General features: G+C 40.4%; 1 protein-coding gene across 2 annotated transcripts in view; it reads left to right on the top strand.

The window, feature by feature from the left end:
* Positions 1–24,399, top strand: part of OTC (ornithine carbamoyltransferase) — a 62,024-nt gene that overhangs the window by 34,418 nt on the left and 3,207 nt on the right. For both annotated transcript variants that reach the window (XR_003522618.2, XM_027608396.2), the window contains exons 5-9: positions 8,974–9,127; positions 11,039–11,161; positions 17,467–17,520; positions 17,601–17,750; positions 20,205–20,342. Coding sequence is in view for 1 of the 2 variants with exons in the window: in XM_027608396.2 (XP_027464197.1) it covers positions 8,974–9,127; positions 11,039–11,161; positions 17,467–17,520; positions 17,601–17,750; positions 20,205–20,342 (619 nt within the window). In the remaining variant the exon portion in view is untranslated. The remainder of the gene's footprint in view (positions 1–8,973; positions 9,128–11,038; positions 11,162–17,466; positions 17,521–17,600; positions 17,751–20,204; positions 20,343–24,399) is intronic.

Raw genomic sequence — 24,399 nt, 5'->3', positions numbered from 1 at the left:
GTTAGAAATGCAAGTTCTTTGGGGCCCCAACCCATACCTACTGAATCAGAAACCCAACCGACTGTGTTCCAACAAGCCCTCCTGGTGATTCTGATGTGTGTTCGAGTTTCAGAACAACTGCGTTAAACAGTCACTTACTACTTAACCAGTAAATCAAATACATATTAAATGAACAAAACAAGTCTCCTCAATCGTTTAAACACCAATTGCAAACTTAAATCAAATGCTTTTAAACATTTAACTTAACCACAAGCCTAGCATTTTGGATTTCCTTGGATGCTCTGAACATTTTAAAAAGGAAAAGATACAGATAAAATAGCCCATTGATTACAGAGCTGATTAATATTTTAACAACAAAAACTGGGTACCACGCTATAAATATCATAGATGTTGTTTTACATTCTTATCCCTACTTTTATTCTTATCCTTATATGGCCCTGGAATTGAAACTTCTCTACATTGCTGGTTTGTCAGGAATTCTACAAAAGACTACTTTGATACCTTTTCAGGACTTATCTCTGTAATTTTACCAAACTGGAAAGAAAAAAAAAAAAGAGTATCCTAGGAGGGTAGGGAATGCAGGTTAAATGGATTGCTGAACACTCAGTTTTGGTTGGGTTGTGGTAGTTCAAGATGAACTAAACTCACACGGCTGGCCACTAGGCTGAATATATTTTTAGCACATCACTTTCACTTTTTATCATGGATCTATATTGGTTTCCTATTGGTGCCTTAACAAATTACCACACACTAAGTGACTTCAAACAACACAAATTTTTATCTTATACTTCTGGAGGTCAGATGTCTAAAATGAGGCCACAGGTTTATGTTCCTTCTGGAGGCTCCAGGGGAGAATTCAAGTCCTTACCCTTTCCAGCCTTCCTCCATCTTCAAGGCCAGCAGCACAGCTAGCTAGCATCTTCTCTCTTTTCTGACCTCTTGCCTCTCTCTTATGAGGACCTTGTAATTATATTGGGCCCACCCCAGGATAATCTCTCTGTCTCAAGATCCTTAATTTAATCATATCTACAAAATTCCTTTTGCCATCTAAGGTAACCTAATCGCAGGTTCTGGGTATGAGGACATGGGCGTGTTTGAGTGGGGCAAGACTCTGTCTACCATAGGATTCTGATTTTAGTTTTTTCATACAGATTCTGACTTTTCACAGAAATTAAAAGATAAGGTATCCTTTAGGTTTTATTTTCTTTGTTTTCCATCTCTGGCAGACCCACTGCAATTTCTTCATGATATATTAACCTGGCCTGGTTTGGATATTTTAAAATATATGCCTTTCTTAATGGCATTGTTTTATAATTAGTCAGGTCATCAAGAAGTTTTATTCCCAGGGAGGCAGGAAGGTGAGTCTGAAAATTTAGATTCTTCTTCAGGACAGTTAACTAAGTTATTTTGGAATAAACGGTCGTATCGTCTTTCTAATTGGAAACTGTATATGGCAACTGGTGGTAGTTAACTGCTAGACTCCTTTTCTACTTGACTTTATATAAAACCACAAATGCTGATGGAATCTGCTCATTTATGTTACAGTTTCTACCATTTCTAGGAATTTGGCTTATAAGTTAATGTAATTCTTTATGATTTACACACATTAAAAATGGTATGTATGCTTTATAAACATAAATATACTAATGAATCATTGAACACTACATCAAAAACTAATGATGTACTATACAGTGGCTAACTGAACATAATAAAAAAAGAAATATACTTAACAGGAACCCACAAAAGATCTATCTGTATATATAGTTATATATAAACACCTTCTTACCTGGTAAATAAATTCAAATGTACATGGTAATAGTCATTCTTCACTGATACTACAATGATATTTTTGTACATTTTCTTTGTATTAACTCTTTATTAGCATGATGGACTTTTACAGATGCAACTTGTTTTATTTGATGATTTTTATTACCATAAGTGATCACAACTTGACAAATAGGAGCTTCTTTAAGTTGATTTTTTTTTCCTTTTAGCACTGCCTCTACCATTTTAAAATTGCTTTTACTTCCTGGAAACAACAGGGTGTTATAGACCTATACTGATTTTGTCCAGCCTAAGGACATAGAATCGACTATCCTGTAATAGTTTCTGGTTCCCTTTTTTTTTCTTAATAGAACAATATTAAGACGAAATTCTGGGCACTAGGGATACTTAGAAGTGTTGAAGGGGAAAAGATTATAGCTATTGCTGCTGCCATGGGGCTGTTTCTGGTAGCGACTGAGCTGAAAGGAAAGTATGTCTTTTTTTTTTTTTAAGATTTTATCTATTTATTTGTTTAGAGAAAGAGAGCAAGTGCACGGAGGGGGAAAGGGAGAGAGAGAGAATCTCAAGCAGATTCCAGGCTATGCGTGGAGCCTGAGGCAGGGCTTGATCTCACAACCCCGAGATCGTGACCTGAGTGGAAATCAAGAGTCGGCCACTCAACCAACTGAGCCACCCAGGCGCCCCGAAAATACCTCTTTTTATAAGTGTATAAGATCTTGTTCTTTCCAGTATAGCATATCATGTTGTTAGTTCTTACTTTTCTTGTCCTATGGGATTCCAGCGACTACTAAGACTTTCCGCCTCTCCGTTGTCCCATCCCACAGCAGAACATCCCGCTCTCCTCCCACCTCCTCTCTCTGGTTTTGAGGACAATGGTTCTCAGACTTGTTTTCATATAGGAATAACTTGGTAAGCTTTAAAAATATTGACGTGAATTCTCCACCATATCTTCTGCTTTAACTTTCCAAAGGGTAGAATATGGCATCAGGATTGTTATACCTCCATCGGTGATCCTAATGGGTAGTCAAGGTCATGAGCCTCTGTTTTAGGAGGCGTTGGGCAACCTCAGTAAAGCAGACCAGGTACTCTCCCATAAGACTCTACCATACAGTTTCCTGGGATACCAAGCCCATATTATAAACAGGGCAAGTAAATGTATGCTTGCCTTTTGGCTGCTTTGCTTTGAGAGCTCTTGGGATTGTTCAAGGGAGGGAACCACAACTGCCCTTTTTCAATCATCTTGAAAACTTCATGTCTATAGGGCATTGACTTCTCCAACTGCTCCCCTCATGTCTCCCTCTTTCAGCCTCATCTTTCTGCATTCTTTCCTAATCTTGCTCTAATTACTTCAAGGTTTGCAAGGCCTTGGTTTCCTTATCTATGAGGTTAAGATAACATTTACATGTAATACACGCTAAATCTAGCAAAACTCACCAATACATTGTAAAGTTCTTGAAACTCTAAGAGGTTGGAGGCCCATGGTTCTAGCTCCCTAAAATTATTTGAGAAGCTACAATAGAAGTAAAATCTGACTTCCCTTCTGAGATTCTAGAAGGTCAACTGCAATGGTTAATCCAGCTTATTTTTTTATCCTATTGGTACACACTTTAGGAAGGGATGCATATTTAAAGAAGTCCTTTCCAGTCAAACACTCCTCTACATCTTTCTAATAGGATTTTAGGTATCATAAAAATAACCAATTCTTCTGAAATAGGGAATTGATAAATGATTACAGTTATAAGCCTTAGTGGGATATCTACCTTCATCTAAGTGACTTCGTCATGATAGAGTTAAAAGCCTGCATTCCATACCATGAAGCATCAGTATATCTGTACTGGGGAGGCAATTTTTATTAAGATCTTGAAGAAAAGGAAGAAGATTTAAAATTTTTTTAACATAAAGCTTTTGCCTTAGAACAGTGGTTCTCAACGTTTGTAAGGTTATCTGAGTTACCTGGGAAACCTGGTAATAGTACAAAGACCCAGACTTCTCCCCTATTTCAGGAGCTTGGGCCTCTGTAGTTTATTAGTTCTTTATTTAGTTCTGATACACACCAAGGTTTGGGAAACAATGCCATAGGTCATCAGATGGCTCAGGGCCTGGTTATTCTAATGAGGGAGGCCTTAATGGAGTGGATTATTCACTTCTTAGGATTTCAGATGCCTTTTTCCTTCAGTTGAACTAGAAAGCACTCCCTGCCAGAGATTATGGACAAAATCCTGTTTTTGTGGGCTGCCATCTCTTGATAGTTTTTTTTTTGGCCTGGTTAGGGTTCTAAGAAAAGAATGGATGGTACTTTTAAAAATATGGTGGCCTCAATTCTGTTTTTATTAGGCATCTCAAACTTTAACATGAAAATTATCACCTAGAAACCTTGTTAAAATGCTGCTTCTGATTCAGTAAATCTGGGTGGGGCCTGTGATTCTGCAGTTCGTTCTTTCTTTCTTTCTTTCTTTCTTTCTTTCTTTCTTTCTTTCTTTCTTTTCTTTTGTTTCTGGGTGGGGCCTGTGATTCTGCAGTTCTCTCTCTCTCGCTCTTTCTTTCTTTTCTTCCTTTCTTTCTTTTTTTCTTTCTTTCTTTCTTTCTTTCTTTCTTTCTTTCTTTCTTTTTCTTTCTCTCTCTCTCTCTCTCTCTCTCTCTCTCTCTCTCTCTCTCTCTCTCTCTTTCTTTTCTGCAGTTCCAACAAGTTCCCAGGTGATGGTGATGCTGTTGATCTGAGGAGTGAGGTGCTAGCTTTGGTTGTCAACCTTGGATGCATATTGGAATCTCCTGGAAAGTTTTTAAAAAATACTAATCCCTAGGTCCTATCCCTAGAGATTCTGTTTTTCTGACAATAATTGATAGAGATTATGGTCTGGGCACCAAGAATTTTAAAAACTCTCTAAGTGACTCTTATATGCAGCAAACATTTGAAAACCCCTGTCTTAGACATCCATCAAACATCATTTGTTTTGCAAGAGAAACTCTAAAGTGGCTCTTTCATTTACCTCTTTCATGCTACAATATACAATGTGTTTAGATAGTTAAGAGCACTGGATTCCAAATCTTGACCCCTCCACTGATGCCCTGCCATAGGAAGTTTTCTTTCTTTTTTTTTTTTTTAAGATTTTATTTATTTATTTGACACAGAGAGAGAGAGAGAGACAGCGAGAGAGGGAACACAAGCAGGGGGAGTGGGAGAGGGAGAAGCAGGCTTCCCTCTGAACAGGGAGCCCAATGTAGGGCTTGATCCCAGGACCCTGGGATCATGACCTGAACCCAAGGCAGACACTTAACGACTGAACCACCCAGGCACCCTGGAAATTTTCATCAGAAGTGGTCAAATAAGAAACATAAAGATAATATAGTGAATTTCATAACCTAATTTAATTCAATTTCAAGGAGCATTCTTTCAGGTTAGGTCATTCATACCTTTTTTGGTGTTAAAATGCCCTCTCTTTTATTAAATGAAGATATTAACATATTCTACGTGTATAATTGCTTGTTGTTTTATGCCCCTAATTTGCTAAGCAAAAAGTTGGCAATCTGGGGTGCGTGGGTGGCTCAGTCGTTAAGCATCTGCCTTCGGCTCAGGTCATGATCCCAGGGTCCTGGGATCAAGTCCCGCATCGGGCTCCCTGCTCCGCGGGAAGCCTGCTTCTCCCTCTCCCACTCCTCCTGCTTGTGTTCCCTCTCTCTCTGTGTCTCTCTCTCTGTCAAATAAATGAATAAAATTTTATCGTTTAAAAAAAAAAACGTTGGCAATCTTACGATCTCCATGTGTTTTTGGGAAATTGTGCTGATCCATGAAATCTGAAAATCTGGGAACTATGGGTATGAGAAATCTATGAAAATTTGAAAAAAATCTGAGTCTACAAGATATTGTTACAGGGAAATGGTTTTCAGTATTTGATTCTCTAATCCCTGGGGGCAAGGAGCTTTTTTAGTGGTTCTTGAATTTTATAAGCACCAACAGTTTTCCACAGATTGAGGTAAATAATATATCTCAGATATATAAGAGGGACTCATTTTCCAAATATATGATAATTAAAATACAAATTTATGAAGACCTAACTGAATATATACTAGCTTTAGTTTTTATGCATTTAAAAACATTTTAAATCTTTCTATTCAAATATAATTAACATACAGTGTTATATTAGTCTCAGGTGTACAGTATAATGGTTCAACAATTCTATACATTTCTCAGTGCTCATCAAGATAAGTGTACTCTTATCCCCTTTTTCTATTTCACCCATCCCTCCACCAACCTCCCCTTCTGGCAGCCACCAGTTTGTTCTCTATAGTTAAGAGTCTGTTTTATTGTCTTTTTGTTGTTGTTGTTCATTTGTTTTGTTTCTTAAATTCCACATATGAGTGAAATCATATGGTATTTGTCTTTCTCCGACTTATTTCACTTAGCATTATAACCTCTAGATCCATCCATGTTGTTGCAAATGGCAAGATTTCATTCCTTTTATGGCTGAGTAATATTCCATTGTGTGTGTATATACATCTACATATCACATCTTCTTTATCCATTCATCTATTGGTAGACACTTGGGTTGCTTCCATAATTTGGCTATTGTAAGTAACTCTGCAGTAAACGGAGGGGTGCACATATTTTTTTGAATTAATGTTTTCACTTTCTTTGGTGAGTACCCAATAGTAGAATTACTGGATCATATAGTAATTCTATTTTTAACTTTTTGAGGCATGTTCATACTCTTTTCCACAGTAGTTGCACAACTTGCATTCCTACCAACCGTGCATGAGCGTTCTATTTTTTCCATATCCTTGCCAAAACTTATTATTTCTCATGTTTTTGTTTTTGATTTTAGCCATTTGGACAGGTATAAAGTGATACCTCATTGTGGTTTGATTTGCATTCCCCTGATGATTAGTGATGTTGAGCATCTTTTCATGTGTCTGTTGGCCATCTGTATATCTTCTTTGGAAAAATGTCTATTCAGGTCCTCTGCCGATTTTTTAATTGGATTATTTGTGGGGTTTTTTTTTTGGTGTTGAGTTACAGCTTCTTTTGACATGGTAATAATATCTACTGCTTTTTTGATCTCTTGCTATGAATAAGGCATTGTACTGTACACTGTAAATAGGTAATCTCATGAAATCCTCACAACTCAGTAGGATAGATATTATTATTATGGTTTTAAAGATGAAGAAACTCAGTCATAAATACCATTTCCAAGGTCACACAGCTAGTAAGTTACAGAACCAGAATAAGAACCCCAAACCAGATAGTTTATAATCACGATTACATTTACTCTAACTTCTATCATGAGAGGCTTTCCAAATTTTTTTGTCATTAAAAAGAATCCTTTAAAACTGGAATGGTTAGAAGCCTCTGTTGTAGAGGTTTCCCTTTAAATAATAAGAAACCAAGATTTTAAACCAAAGGCTATCCTTGTTAGTCTTGTAAGGCTGAAGCTTTAGCTGAGGAACCACCATCACTCTGATGCATGGAAAAAAGTTAAAGTCTGGATCCCGGGCTTTCCTTCCAGATATTTTCATGTGCAAAGTTGAGGCAATGTGTTGTAATGGTAAGAACATGGACTTTAGATTGATTGATTTATTTGAGAGAGAGAGAGAACGAGTGGGGAGAAGGGCAGAGGGAGAAAATCTTCAAGCAGACTCTCCACGGAGAACAGAGCCTGATGTGGGGCTCAATCTCACAACCCTGAGATCATGACCTGAGCAGAAACCAAGAGTCAGACACAACCAAATGAGCCGCCCAGGTGCCCCAAGAACATGGACTTTTGACTTCAATTGACTTTGGTTTGAGTATGAACTCTTCCAACTTAATTAGCTGTGTGATCTGGGGCAAGTTAGTTAATCTCTTTGTGTCTCAGGTCCTTCAGCCATAAAATGAGAATAATAACATCCATCTGTCTGTGTGTTGTTTGAATTCATAGCCATGATTTGGTTCGTGTTGCTTTTTTGGTGGATTTTTGTGTTAACGATGTTGAACATTTTCTGTCTTTTTCAGAGATGATGATAGCTATACAGGGTGCAGGGACAAAGGCTGGATGCCTTCTCAGGCTTGGCCCCTACAGGAGTTTATTGTGGGCTGTGTCATTCAAGTTCACGGAGAAGCAGACTCCACAGTGGAATTAGAGATGCAAGAGGTTTATAGGACGAAAGAACTGTGAAGGATGAAGGAGGGAGGAAGCGGGAGTAGGCGGGGAAAGCCTTCAGACCACAGTGCAGGTCCTACCCCGGTAAAGGGAAAAGAGGGAGGAAGGAGGAGGGTAAAAAGAACCTGAGACTGCAGCACAGCTCTGGGAAAGTCTTGGCCAGGCCAATGGGGGACCTCAGAGCAAAGACTGCCCATTGGAGCAGTCCCATGTCAGGCACAATCGCTCAGCTCTTGTGCCCCCACTGGGCTCAGCCATTGGCTGGGAATAGCGTGGGGGGAGTGTGGCCTTAGTGGAAACCCTACAGCGTATCCCAAAAGTGCAGCAGCTGGGAGTTGTCAGCTAATGGGACTCCTCCCAGAAGGTTTCCTCAGGTGCTGCGGCAATCTGTGTGCGTACCTTCATGGCTGCCACATGGGTATTTTCAATTTTACGTCGACAATGTATATATGTCTGGGGGATGATGTCAAAGAAAACGAGCCACATGCCGGGTCATTAATGTTTCTCTGTATACCTTGTTTTTCGTCTTGTCCCTTTTAAGTTTACCAACTGCCCCTTATCAATTATCATTCATCATCATAACTTGTTAGGCCCACAATTGTTTTCTTATCTCTGTAAAAAGTAGTAAAATCAGTGGTCCCTGGATGAGATTGGTGGAACAACATCTGGCTTCTATAATGACCACATGTTTAATATTAGCTTTTATTTTTTTTTAGATTTTATTTGAGAGAGATAGTATGAGAGAGAGAGAGAGAGCACGAATGGGGGGAGGCGCAGAGGGAGAGGGAGAAGCAGACTCCCTGCTGAGCGGGGAGCCCTGAGGCGGGGCTGGATGCCAGGACCCTGGGATCATGACCTGAGCCAAAGGCAGAGGCTTAACCAACTGAGCCACCCAGGCGCCATAATATTAGCTTTTAAATCTGTCATGTTGATAGGTAGCTGTAACTTAGTAAAAATTCTAATTTATTAGCATTTATTCCTGTTTAAGATCATGTTTAAAGAGGGAATTATTAAGCATAATTAACTTAGATTATCATTTCTTGGTTTCCTGCAGTGTGTTGTCTAGCATGACAGATGCAGTGCTGGCTCGAGTGTACAAACAATCAGATCTAGATATCCTGGCTAAAGAAGCATCCATCCCAATCATCAATGGGCTGTCAGATTTGTACCATCCTATCCAGATCCTGGCTGATTACCTCACGCTCCAGGTTGGCTTATTTGTTTGCCTTACACAAGAGCAAAATAAACAAATTGTTTCCGACTAGCTCTAAATGGAACGATTTAAATCATGGTATTGGTGTTTTGTTTTCAAATATCGTTTTGGCAAAGAATTGTAGCATATGTGTGAATACTAGATCTCCAAGGGAGACAGGGCATTTAAAAAACAGATCATCAGATCCTTCTGTTCACAACTCAATTCCCAACCTCTTTTAGCACCCCTCCCATCCCCTCTTTTCTCAATCATTTCGCTTTTCGGTGACATATTTAACACGACGGACGAATAGAGAATGCTGGTGCATACAGAATGGAAAAGCTTTTTGTAACCCTACATATATCCGGCTCTGTGGCTTGGGAGTGAAGACTGGTGGAGTGTGCTTTGAATATTCAAAATGGTCAACTACCAAATCACTTTCTGAGAAGGAGGTCGTTTTCTATCATTTTAATAAACTAATTGTTTGAGACTGAAGTTAAGAACATGTAGAATTTATAGAATTGAGGCAAATTTAGCCATGTCCCCTTAAATTAGAAACTTGAATAACTTTGAAAATATTCATCTCATTTGGTTTGCCACAGCCAGTCTGCATGGTCTTGCCACCAGGAATCCTGACAACCACGGTTTCTGTGTCGATGGACTGTTCTGGGAAGACAGGGAAAACTGGATAGGTCCATATTTCTCCTTATTTGAATAAGCCACACACATATTAATGTGAAGTTAAGCTCAAAATGAAATGGAACTCTTTGGTGATGAGGATAAGATTCATGCAGAGAAGACAATACAGCAATGTCAGATACCAAGGGGCTGCCTGAACGCGTGGCTTTACGTATATGCCAGATAATTTAATGTTTCCCCCTGGGCCTTCATCATTACTAGATTACAAATTTGTTGAAGGACAATAAAATTTCCTATTCACCATATTGTCCCCTGCAGGACCTGGTGCAATGCCTCCATACAGAAGATATTCAAACAGTAGTTGAATGAATAAATAGCAGCTTGTTAAGAACATGGCATCTAAATCAGACGGACTTGGGTTTAAATCCAAGGTTTGCCATGTAGTAGTTCTGTATCTCAAAGTTGCTTAGCCTTTCTCTTTTTAAAATATTATCTTTATGAATATATAAGATCTGTGAAACCTACAGACAGTTCAAGAAAAGTAAACACCCTTGTGCCCATTACATAGTTTTGTCAAATTTTACTTTAGAATTTTTTTGTTTTTAAATAAAATATTATAAACAGAGTTGAAGCCTACTGTGTAACTCTCCCTGATTCCATTTCCTTTCACCCCACAAAGAAATTATTATCCTGATGTTCGTATTTATAATTCCCAGGCATGTGTTTATACTTTAACTACACATGTCTATATCTGTAAACAATCAAGAATATTAATGGGCATGTTTTTTAACTTTATATAAATGTGAACATAGACACCATGTTCCACTGTTCCAGATGCATTGTTTCCCCATTCTAATACCAATGAATGTAAGCTCCATAAAGGTAGTCTTTTTTTTTTTTTTTGGTCTCCTTTCTTCCTTGTTCTCTCTCCAGGGCCAAGGAAAGCCTCTGGACATTGACGGCACTCAATTTGTTGAATGAATGAATGAATGAATACAACAAAGATTCAGATTTGAAATGTGTGAAACTGAGTCTCTGTATGAGTTCATATGATGTCATGGTTTAAGATATTAAGTCGTTTTGGTATTGGTTGTGATTGTGCATTCATGTATTGAATTGCTCTGTATAATGCAAAAAAAACCAAACAAAACCCAAAACCTAGTAGTTTATTCATTCCAACAAAGCTTTAAAAATGAGGTGAAGACTGTTTCCTTTATTTTAGCCCTAGTAATTATTTCACATAAGTGGATTTCCTCCTGGATGTAACTCCTCCGCCCTTGCCTCTTAGGAACACTATGGCTCTCTGAAAGGCCTCACCCTCAGCTGGATTGGGGATGGGAACAACATTCTGCATTCCATCATGATGAGTGCTGCAAAATTCGGGATGCACCTTCAGGCAGCTACTCCAAAGGTAGGGGGACTTCCTGCCTTGAGACTAAGCCCCTCTTAAACGAAAACAAACTCTCTTCCATTCCAGGAAAGCACAGGTGAGCCCACAGACCTAAAGCTATGTTACCAGCCTTACTATTACAGCCATGTGGCCTCTGGAGTGCCCATCTCCCTCTTGAGTGCCCATTTCCCATCTTGGCTGAGGCCTCTCATCCGCGAGTCTTTCCTGAAAGCCCCTCTGAATTATCCCTCTGACTGCCCTGAAACCAGCCATTATGACGACTGGCATCCTTGTGCACAGCTACCACAGGCTGAAGAAAGCAGTGAAATCCAGACAGCATAGAATTCCCAAGGCAGGGAGAGAATGTTGTCATTTTTCTAATACTGCAATTTCACACTCTAGTGTGAAGGTCACAGTGATGGCATCTACACCAGCTTAATATTTCAAACTCAACTCCAGCAGTCTTGCGGCTTCTTAAATCTGAGTCCCAGGCGGCTGTGAAAATGCCCCCTATATACTTCCTGCTCTGCTGCTAATTTCACGCAGAATGTACAGGAGGCATGACTTCTTTCATGGGTCCAAAGTAACCCTTTTGATATGTAAGAAACTGGTAATAGTTGCTGCCTCTGAGAAGGGGAACTGGGAGGTTCAAGGACAGAGATAGGAGGGAGAATTTATTTTCATGGTATATCCTTTTATATGGTTTGAATTTCTTAACATGTTTATATTTTACCTACAAAATGACAAATAAATACACCCAAATAAAAAAATATAGATGCCCCAAAGAGAAGCCCTATGTTAAGATACCCCCAGTGTCATACAAAATAAATAGGCATTTTAGAGGACAAAAATTAATCCTCCAAGAGACTCATACACAAACCAGTCCTGAAGGATCCCCACAGAACCTTTTAAATACCCCATCACTAATAAGTCAAGCAGAGAAAGTCAATTATCATAGGGTTTCTCTTATTTGTGGAACATAAGGAACAGCATGGAGGACATTAGGGGAAGGAAGGGAAGAATGAAGGGGGGGAATCAGAGGGGGAGACGAACCATGAGAGATGATGGACTCTGGGAAACCAACTGAGGGTTCTAGAGGGGAGGGGGTGGGGGGATGGGTTGGCCCGGTGATGGGTATTAAGGAGGGCACGTACTGCATGGAGCACTGGGTGTTATGCACAAACAAGGACTCATGGAACACTACACCACAAACTAATGATGTACTGTATGGTGACTAACAACATAATAAAATAAAATTCAAAAAAATAAATACCCCATCACTACTGAATATTTCCCCATTATGTTTCTGATTGGCTACTAATATCCGACCAGGAGTCTTTAAAGGGAAAACTCCCCTAAACAGAGACTGCTTCAGAAACAAAGTGAAAGATAGAATTGGTCCTCTCATTAAGAGATGACTATTCACAATTACTGTGCACTAGGGTGTTTCTGGCCAGGCATGTGTTTGCTGTTATCTCAGTAGTGAGCGGGAGGGTTCACTCAGAAGCTAAGACATCCAGAGGCGAATATGTCAGGCCTAAAAATGGCTCCCTGCTTCTGCTTCTTGAGTTTGAGATGTTTATTTGCCAGTCACCAGGAACATGAATTACACAATGTGGATTAATGGCTGAATTTCTCTAGTAGGAAATACCCAAATCCCCAAGGCTTTCATGTGCTTTTCACCCCTTCCCGCACCAGTGTCTTGGGCTGGGTTCCCCACAAGGGATTTGATGAGGATTTGTGTACAGGTGATTTATTAAAGAAGTACTCCTAAGGAAGGCCTGGAGGAGAATAGGAGGACAGAGAAAGGGAAGAATCTAAGCAAGAGGGCCATTTATAGTCACCAACCATCCCGGTGTGCCTAAGATGGAGGGATTTCCAGGAACATCAGACAATCGGTGCTAAAACTGGGAGACTCCCAGGCAAGCCGGCATGATTTGGTCACGCTTGTGCCATGTCAGGCACCATCCTACAGAAGGAAGCTTCAGCCTGATCCCACAGGTGAGCTCAGGAGTGTAACTTATGCCCCAGAGTGGTCTCAACCTGAGGCAAGGAGGGTGGGCTTTCTTTTTTTTTTTCTTAAAGATTTTATTTATTAAAAAGAGAGAGAGAGCGCGCACGCTTGAGCGAGGGGAGGGGCTGAGAGAGAATCCCAAGCGGGCTCCACGCTGAGAGCCGATGCAGGGCTCGATCTCAGGATCCTGAGATCATGACCTGAGCCAAAATCAAGAATCAGATGCTTAACCAACTAAGCCACCCACGTGCCCCCGAAGGTAGGCTTTCATCCTTTGAACCAGTCATTGGTCAAGGGCAGCAAGGGGAGGGAGGGTGGCAAATCCCCTGGCACTTTTGGCAGGAAAAGCAGCTGGGTAGCCAGAGGGCTGTCTTCTGAGAAAGAGCTACAAGTGCTGTTCAAAGCCCACTGAAATGGGGAGAGGGAGCAAAAGCTATAAAAAGGAATCCTAGGACGGTACCTGGGCAGAGCACCGGCATTGTCCGCTGCCCCCTGCCAAAGGAAAAGGAAACAAAATGCTTTTCCCTAGTGCTCTTGCTGAACCAGTTTGAGTCAACGCGCCCTGCTGCCTTAGTTTGCAAGGGCTGCCATAACAAAGTCCCACAAACTGGGTGGCTTTGAACAACAGAAATATATTGTTTATAGTTCTGGAGACTAGAAGTCCAAAATCAAGATGGTGGCAGGGCCCACGCTCTCTCTGAAGCCTCTAGGAGAGGATCCTCCTTGTCTCTCTCCACAGCCCCAGGCTTCCTGGGCTTGTGGCTACATCCCTCCAGTCTCTGCCTCCGTGTTCTTGCCTTTATGCCTGTGTTTCTTTATACAGATGTCCCTCTTCACGAGAGGACATCAGTCATGTTGATGTAGGCCCACCCTATTCCAGCGTGACCTCATCTTAACTAATTACATCTGTGAAGACCCTCCTAAGCAAGGTTACATTCTGAGGTTCTGGCTGAGAATGAATTTTGGGGAGGATACTATTCTACCTAATACGCTTGCCATAGAAGGAATGGCGGGCACGGACCATAGCATGTATTTAGAAACTACCCTATTATAGTAAACTGTGGGGACTCAGAGAGAGAACTCTTACAGCAGATAATTCTCTTTCATTCAGCATAAATGGAAATGAAGGGTCAGATCTGACATGTGCTTAAGGCGGTTCTTCTTCACTTTATGGGAAAAGTTAGCACACTGTCACTACAAATCCAGTTTGAAGAAAGGCTCTGTATTAACGCAAACTATGATTGTATTTGGTTTTTACAGTGAAAACATATATTAACAATAACTGTTCCCTGCTAGAAGATGTTTCTGGAGAGGCTTTATTCTGTTGGAAAAATATAGGATTTAAACATTTTATGGTGTGTCAGACATGTTTTATTAACACCAAAGGGAAAAATTTGAGTCTTACAAAGTAGGTTCAGTATTGTTCTTATGCAGAAACTCATTTGAATGACAGAGAGTGCTAAAAGTTTGTTAAATCTTAGTGGGAGTAAGAGTTTTAAAAAGTCTTTGGGAAAGTGCGATAGTGCAGAAGTTGTTCAGTTAATCTGTAAGTAGGCCTATTTTCTTTCAAGATAAAGCCAGGAGATTTATTGTAAATTTAAGAAGCCCTGAAGTTTCCAAGGCCATAATTAATCTATTTCCCCATTCTTCAACTGAGAATAACTTACATGTTCAAGAAAACATAATTTTGTCCTTGACTGTAAAATTGCTCCATAAACTATTGATGGTAATGATTTTTTAACATTGTTCTAAGTGAATATTTAGACTGAACTGGGTTTGTTAATCACCTTCTTCCTCTGGTTTTAAGATTTATGTAAAAGCCAATGAGTGATTTAGTATTGAAAGCTGAGCTGTGAGTAAAGAATTTCTCTTTGTATTCTCAGTCATGGCCCAGTGCATGCAAGGTTGGGTGATTTTCTAATTTCCAAACCTCTCTGTTGGTTCTCGAAGTACTTATTGATTCCTTCTGTAAGAATGATTATATGTAGGGAGTATAAAACCTGCTTTCTAGAGGGAAGGCTAAATTTTCAGGGCAGGAGCCACATGGGGTAATGGTCAAGTCTCTTCATTTATGTTTAGTAGTATGAATGGTCACAACATTAGTTACTAAATTAGCAAAGCTTTATTAATTACCTTCTCCAAATCCCGATAAAAAAGCTCCAGAACTTATGGCTATTTGAGGGTGCTAAAATGTCTGCAGCCATCATCATCAGCGTCATGCATAGTTTCTTTCGAGAATTTTGTAAGGAGAGAAGGAACCACAGTAGACATTCGTGTGCAAATAGACACAGTTTCAAATGAATGAACCTGAACATACCTGTGGCAGGATGAGGTTCCTGGGAGTAGACTCTGAGACAGAGTTTGGTGTGCAGGATGTTTATTAGGGCATGCCCTTGAGATCAACATCTGTGGAAGGGAAGGGAAGGAAGCAGGAGTGGGCAGAGGAAGAAGCCGAGCCATAATTCAGGCCCAACAACAGCCTCGTCTGACCTTGCAGAGACTTCTAGATCCGAGATGGCCATTTGGAGCTGTTCCAAGTTGGGAGGAGGGAGTCAAGTTTCTATCTCCTCCTGTCAATCAGTCATTGAATGTAGGTCACCCCAGAAGGGGATGCAACCTTGGATGAGTCGGCTCTCTCTGCAGCTGAGGCGGTGCCCAAAGAGGGTTGGCGGCTGAAAGCCATCTTCTGGCAGCACGCCCAGCAGCTGGGGGAATAAGTCCTTTCTTCACGAAGTGGGGATATGAGTGGCGTATCACAGGGAGCACCACAATGCTCCACTGAGCATTTATAAAACCCGACTTATAATAAATGCTAAGAATTCAAGAAAATGAGAAGGACAGAGGAAGGTGAGAGTAGCTGTGGTGTGTAGACTGACAAGACCTCCATATGGAGGGTCCGGAGGTGAGGGTGGGCTAGAGGTTTGACAAAAGAAGAGCTGACATGTTCCAACGAAGACACCCAGGAGGGGACAGGGGGAGGTGTTCAAGGGTGAAAGGCTGAGATGGCAGAAAAGGGCAAGACACGTACGGCGGTAACACTAAGATTGGCTTTCCTGCAGCAAGATGTTGCGAAGAATTAAAAGAGACAGAAACAGGGAATGTTGGCGGGCGGGGCGGCGGGGTGCGGGGGAGACTTGGTACTCTTAATCAGCTTCGACTTAAGGAACACGTGGTAAAAATTGCAGGCTTCAGAGGAAACGATCCTTGCTGCTGTGTACGGCACAGATTGGAGGGTGAGGAGGGAGACAGAGGGGCTACCGGGGGGTCTGGAATAGCTCAGGGGGGGCTTTAGTGCCCCCTAACGTCCCCTCACCTAGAGTTGAGACTAGGCCAAGCCAGCAAGGCTCTTCTGGTGTGCCATTTGTGCTCGCAAAGACTCTGACAGGCCTGCTTAAACCCTGTGTCCCAGGCACCCGGCGTGCTTCACCCAAACCCCGACCCTGCTCTCACCAAACCACCCCAAACAAATACATTTGAGCAAAACCAGCGTACTTGTGGTGTAAATGCCATTTCAAAGCACGCACCCTGCACTCAGAACCCTGGCACGTGGCCTGTGAGTATTTAGCTGGGGTGCTTGGGGAAGGTTCTTCTGAGAAGGAGACATTTGAGCTGAGACCTGAAAGCATTATCCACATGAAGTGAGCGGAGCAAAGCATTCCAGACAAAAAAGCATTAAAAAAAACTAACAGACTCTTAATCTCAAGAAACAATCTGAGGGTTGCTGGAGTGGGGGTGGGGTGGGAGGGATGGGGTGGCTGGGTGATGGACATTGGGGAGGGTATGTGCTACGGTGAGCATGGTGAACTGTGTAAGACTGTTGAATCACAGACGGGTACCCCTGAAACAAATAATACATTGTATGTTAATAAAAAAATAAAAAGAGAAACAAGTTACAAAAAAAAAATGAATCTTAAAAACAAAAACAAGACAAAACAAAAAACCCACACAGCTCGTGGAAAGATGGCGACAAAACTGCATCAGCTTGTAGAATTATGAATATAATCCTCTTACACTATTAGAGGGAAGAGAAGAGGCACTACCGAGAGCTGCCAAGCACCACGCCCTGTTTATCTGGCTAATTAAAGAGGTCAAGGATAATAAGAGAAAGATGGGGCAGCTGGTTACCTTGTTAAATTCCCAAAAGCACTATGAAGGTTTGGAATTCTAGATATAAATATCGTATTCTACTGAAGGCGGCTGAGCTACAACTTGAAGGACAGCGAGAATACTGTTGAGAGTAAAATAATGCATATATAAGACAGCCTAGCACAAAACAATTGCCTAAATAATAGTTGAATTCTTCCCTCTGCAGGGTTATGAGCCAGATCCCAGTGTGACCAAGTTGGCAGAGCAATATGCCAAGGAGGTATGCTCCTTATATGTAAACTTAGAATGGCCTTTCTCGGTCCCATGAAGTGGTTTAACTGGCATGCTTGTGTATGCTAGAACGGCACCAAGCTGTCGCTGACGAATGATCCACTGGAAGCGGCTCGTGGAGGCAATGTATTAATTACAGACACGTGGATAAGCATGGGACAAGAAGAGGAGAAGAAAAAGCGGCTCCAGGCTTTCCAAGGTTACCAGGTTACAATGAAGGTACAAACTGATGCCTCTCTGAGGGTTCATCAATTCCATTCATACAGGGCCGAACCATCTAATCACTCGTTCACTTTGGGGACAGCCGACTGTCCTTTCCTTCCTTATAAAGGACTCGCTGACTGCATCCTCCAGGGATTTCTCTCCTCCTGAAGCTTAGCTATGTCCTTTGGAAAGACACTTTTGTCCTGGATGCAGGAATTTGCAACCCAGGCGGAAGGGAGAGGCAAGATTTTCCCTCTCACAGCAATGGAGGCATGGAGGCATGGGAGTGCTTTGCTCTGTGTGTGTCTAGAGACGGTGCTACTTTTGTTGCATGCAGTTTCTTCTGATTTCTCCTCTAAGAAAAGCTGCATAATTATGTTCTTCAGGCTAGTCCTTGCCTCTAGTTGTTAAGGACTCTCAAGTCCGGTTTAGCTTTGCTTACTGCTTCCAGGGTATTCATTCCCAGGGGAATCCCATCTACTCTGATGCCTTTCCTTAAGATCCGAAGCAATGCTTCTCAGTGTTGAGCCTGCCTCCGGATTGCCTGGAGCTGTTAATACACAGCTGGCAGGACCCCACTCCCCTGGGGTTCAGAATTAGTAGGTCAAGAGGTGGGACCCAAGAACTGCAATGCTGCTGCTCTGGGGTCACACTTGGAGAACGGCTCTTCTGGAGGAATACTCTACCAGGCAAGTGTACATTGGGATTTTGTCAGCAGAGCAGCTAGTCTGTTTTGGTGGAGAAAGGGATTGAGCAAACACAATGGATATTTCACTGATAAAGCAATACATAAATACAAGCTCCTTATTTATCCATGTCAATAGAATGAAGTTTGGAAAATAAAAAGTGAAAGTGTCTTTCCTTCATCCCTTCAACAGTGACTATTCCCAGAGGGAGCCACTGTTCAACAATTTGATGCATCTCTTTGCAGACCTTTTCCGTGTATTTATGTATGCCTTCACATACACACACACAACTCTTGATTGCTCATAAAGGGCATATTAGACATATTATTCTGACTTACATTTCCCACTTAACAAATCTTAGATTTTCTTGGCCATTTATTTAGATATTTTTCATTCCTTTAAATGGTTGCATAAAATTCCGAAGTCTGGGTGGACTATGTTTTATGTTGATAAATCAGGCTATTTCCAACGATCCCAATTACAAACAATGCTGCAATGAAGATCCTTATACATATTTCTTTGTGCAAGTATTATTGGAGAATAGATCCCTGGAAAAATAATTTCTGGGTAAAGTGGTATATACTTTTTAAAATAGATAAATGCTGCTAAATAGCCATCCAAAAAGAATTGATAATTTATACTCTCTCCACACTCTTTCTATTCTGTTATTTGCATTTTTAATTTTTAAAATTTGTAACTCATGCTTCTTAAATTTTGCATTTCCTTGATTACTAATGAAGCTAAACATCTTTTCATGTTTACTGGCCACTTCCATCTGTTTTTCTATAAAATGCTATCCTATCCTTTGCCCATTTTCTATTTTTTTGCCATTATTGGTTATAGGAATTGTTTATACATTATGGCTAATCGCTTGTCATATATGTGGCAAATACGTTCGTGGAGAAATTCTAAACTCCTTGTGGTTTATCTCGTACTTGCCTTGACTGACCTTATGCATTTTTGTGGTGCTGGGACTGCAGCTTGAAGGACATTCATCTCACTGATGTGTGACTGACTCAAATGTTATTCCTTTCCCATGTTACTTTGCCATTATTTTAGAAATTCAGAAGGTTCTGAACCTCGAACAAGTATGGGAAGTAAAACAAAATTTTAGTACAAAGGCAGTAATTTTGAGGTAAGAAATTATGAGGGAATGCAGTTTTGAATCTGTAAGTGAACAATGGAAATGGATGGGAAAATGTAGCTTTTAGGACTTAATGGCTGGAGAAAATTAAAACTGTTAGGACTTTTGCATTAAGAAGGAAACCTCTGGTGCATAGTGCCCATAATCCTGTTTAATGTACTCCTATCTCAGCACGCTCTCTTTCAAAAGTGTTTTAATTAGTGATGAAGTGTGCTTCAACCGTTAAAAACCGTAACTTGGAGATAAGCTCAAAATATAACATAATCCCATAAAAGTGACTTTTAAAATATATTGGGCATAATGGGTGACTTTTGCTATCAGCCACATATTGTACCAATAGAGCTCTTTACTGAAATGTCCACAATCCCTCTAGACAGAGAACCAGAAAACTGAGTTAGTGGTTTAATTTGGAGTAATGATCTCCCGAATCAAAAAAAAATGGCTATAAAATTCCATACGTTGAAAGTACCATTTATGTTTCCCTTTGGTGCCTTGAATTTAAGCCACCCCTCTGCCTCATCTCTCCCTTTGCATTTGGTCTCTGACTCCACACCATATGTGTGTTTAAATATTGAAGAAGACAAATGTGATAGCTGCGTATGCTAGTCAAAACAAAGTCTCATCCCATCTCTTCTTTAGACTGCTAAAGTTGCTGCCCCTGACTGGACATTTTTACACTGCTTGCCCAGAAAGCCAGAAGAAGTGGATGATGAAGTGTTTTATTCTCCACAGTCACTAGTATTCCCAGAGGCTGAAAACAGGAAGTGGACAATCATGGTAAGCAAGAAATGGGGAATGGAGGCTAAGAAGGGGTTCTCTTTGTGGCCCTAACTTAGTCATTCATACCTTTTGGTAAATAATAAGCAACTGAGATTATCCACCTACATGACTTGCTCATATGGCATCTATTTTTTTCCCCAGAAAGTTCATAAAAGATTATTATTGCTTATTAGCATTTATATTACATTTTAATGGTGTAAAATTGATCTCCTTCCAAATATATCTATTCTATTATTATTTTTTAGAGAGAGAGAGAGAGAGAGCAGGGGGGAGGGGCAGAGGGAGGGGGAGAGAGAGAATCCCAAGCAGGCTTCACGCTGGGCTCAATCTCATGACCCTGAGATCATGACCTGAGCTGAAATCAAGAGTCGGGTGCTCAACCAACTTAGCCACCCAGGTGCCTCCGAATATATCTATTTTAATAAAAATTCTGACTGCTCTTGATCAGCCTGAACACCAGCCACCATTGCCTGCCAACCATTATATGGTACAATTCTTATTTTACAATCCCCTTGTTAATGTTTATAGAGGTCCCTAATTCAGTGCCTGGCACAAAATGAGTGTTCAAAGAAATCATATTTCCTTTCTCTTCTCTTCCTTTCATGACTTACCTAGCTCATTGTTTTGGTTCTCTACTTGACTTTGGCTTATAGATATATCTGTTTTAGGTATCGAACATTTCGAGAACTGCAACAAAACAAATCTTAAAAAATACTTGTCCCCTTAACATAACTTTCACCTTCATCACTGCTATTCTAGGAAATATTAACCTCACATCTGTGTGTTACAATATTCCAAACATCACCTTCTTCTCTAGAAAACTGATATTCAAGTGCCATAATTTAGTACCACTGTTTTTTCGTTTTTAGTTGATTTAACTGATCTCAATTTTTGTACCAGCTGGAGTCTTACTGGCAAACAGAGTCCACTCTAGGAAAGATAAAAAGATAATATAGGAATTTATTAAAAGACATTTAGCAGTGCCCAGAATCTCTGGAGAAAGAAGGTACAGCTAATCATTCTTGGACACCACATATTCAGAAATATAGGCAGGACAATCACCCAACAACACTGTGGTTCTTTAGTAGCCAAACACCACTGACACAGCTACCCAAAGCCTGGTACCTAAGACCCCTGAAACTAAATGCCAGATACTCCATTATCGCTGCCCCAGCTGAACCAGATACCCCCACCTGCAAATAGACCAGATCTAATCTCCCAGAGGATGGCTTCCACTGCACATTGTTCACTTATGGCTCAAAGACTTGAGTAGATACATTTGAGTGGCATGTCTGCACCTTAGTTTCTGGGAAATGTAGTTTATAGCTTGCAACTTCTGGAGTACAGAAAAACGAGCTGGAAAAGACTCTGGTAATTTTTTTTTATCTAGTGGGAATACATTTTATCTAAGTGGGAATAGATAGGGTTATTGTGAGCATTAAAATAATACATGTAGAGCATTTACTATGGTATCTAATACACTGTAAATATTATTACAATTATTATCACTGACATCATCTTCATTGTTGACCTAATACAGTGACCAGCAAGGGTTTGAGCTCCACTGTGGCTGCTTGAAAGCCAGTCATGATTCCCTTTCCAAAGGAAAGTTATGTTTCAGGACTAAATTTGTCATATCTAATAAGAGGGATGGGTTTTTTTTTTTTACTGTGCCTTCCAGCTTGCCACCTCAGGACGCTAGCTTTGGCCAAAATGGCAACTGCCACGTTATCTGGCCCAGTGCTTCTAAAGCTTCAAATGTCTATTTGAATCACCTAGGGATCTTGTTAAAAGTACAGACCCAGTAGGCCTGAGATGGGGCCCAAGAGCCAGCATTTCTAACAAGCACCTAGATAATGCAGATGCTGCTGTCCTGCAGACCACATTTTGAGTAGCAAAGATCTAGATGACAAAAAAGAAAATGTGAGCTCTCCAACCATATACCTCAGGAAGAGTCATGGCAAAAAATTTTCCTCAAGCTCTATTCTTTCTCAGAAGACAATTGAAGTTACAAAGATAAATCACCTGAATCTGTTAAAATATGACCTTTGTAGAAATTCAGTGGGGAAAAATTAAAAGAAATGTTGCCAAAATATCGTTTATGGAGATGCTCTGTGCTTCCGAATTTTTGAAGAGCTTATTAAACAACATCTTTAAATTTAATTTACTTTATTTTTTAAAGATTTTATTTATTGTCAGAGAGAGAGAGAGAGAGAGCACAAGCAGGGGGAGTGGCAGGCAGAGGGAGAAGCAGACTCCCAGCTGAGCAAGGAGCCCGACGTGGGGCCGGATCCCAGGACCCTGGGATCATGACCTGAGCCTAAGGCAGATGCTTAACCCACTGAGCCACCCAGGCGTCCCTTGAATTTACTTTAAAAAATTAAATACATCATGTATTCACATTGTTGATATGCTTACAAGGATAAATATATATATGCATATATATATACATAGATAGATACACATACACACGTACATACACAAAGTGAAATCTTATGCCCACCTATTTTCCATCTGTCTAAGCCCTACCACCATCTCTCCATACCCCACCTTCCTGAAGTGCCCACTATTATTAGGGGAAAATATATTTTAAAGCAAACAAGAGGCATAGCCATGTTAAAATGAAGGTAGAGCATCTAAAATAGAAAGAATACTTGCCTGGGAGTGAGGAGACCTGTACCCTAGCTGCATTCTTTACATACTGCTTCCTTCATATACTTTATATAGTCTTTAATGCTAGTCAGCTGTGCCATCTTGGATAGGTATTAACTCTCTGGTCCTGGTTTCCTCACAAATAAGATCAACAGGTCAAGCCATATAGATGGCAAATGATTTTTTTTTATAGGTCCTCAATCTCACCAACAGGCTACTGAAGTCCTATGTTCTGGAAGAGAGGTGGTGACACACATGCTACACTCTTCATGTCTCTGAGCTAGATGATTGGAGGTCCCACTGAGTGAAGTTCGTGTTGGCAATCATATACTATGCATCTACTGGGTGCCAGTCCCTCTGCCAGGCATTGGTGATTTAAAAAAAAAAAATGGATAGTATGCAGTCCCCACTCAGCCTGTACAATTCATAGGAATATGACATTTTCAAGAGAGATGAGACCCTAGAGATTGTCTAGTCTAAATTCCTATTTTACGTGCAAAGAAATGATTCTTACGTAGCTTATTTAGAATGGCGTGCAGGCTCAACACTACTGAGATAGATTTATCTGGGATGTTCTAAAGTCACAGTATCTGTTTTCCTCTAGAACTTCCCTATCCAATGCAATAGCTACTAGGCACATGTGGCTATTTCTATTTAAATTTAAACTAATTAAAATATAATACAATGTACAAGTGAATTCCTCAGACATACTAAGTACATTTTAAGTGCTCAATAGCCACACTTGGCTGGTGGCTACCTTATTTGTATTTGACAGCAGAGACATAGAACATTTTGATAATTGCACAATGTTCTCCTAGACAGGACTACTGTTTAGAGAATGATTTCCACACACAATATCATTTAAAATCACGTGGAAAAAGAAAGGAAAAATATAATCTAGCCTCAAGTTCTAACATGTCCATAATGACTGACGGCAAGTATATAACTAAATTGGGTGGGGCTTGTTCTAAAAGCATATAACATTTTTAATGCAAATGCATACTCTTTCAGTACTTAGAGGAGCTTTTCAAGGCCTCCATGTTGGGTGAATTCCAGCTGTGCTTGTCAGAACACTCTAGTAATCATATCATTCTCTCCATAGTGCACAGGCTTTTGGATCCCTTTGTTTTGTTTTTTAAATATACCCTCTCCTCCCCACAAAGGTTGCTTTTGCATTTTTGAATAATTAGTAAGGTTGTAGGACTCATAAAATGTCAAGTACCTTTCTTCCTTTGCCTACAATTTTTACTGTGAACCTAAAGTAACCTAAAGGGACCCTGCAAAAGAGCTGATACTTCAAAGCACTGCTATCAGGATGATCCTTAGATAATACAAGACCACTGCAAATCTAATTCACAGTATTTTAGTCCTTTATTTCTCTCCAAGTTAGGGGTGCCAGATT

The sequence above is a fragment of the Zalophus californianus genome, chromosome X (assembly GCF_009762305.2).
Source record: "Zalophus californianus isolate mZalCal1 chromosome X, mZalCal1.pri.v2, whole genome shotgun sequence".
In the NCBI taxonomy this organism is placed as follows: Eukaryota; Metazoa; Chordata; class Mammalia; order Carnivora; family Otariidae; genus Zalophus; species Zalophus californianus.
This window is presented reverse-complemented; position numbering and strand designations above follow the sequence as displayed.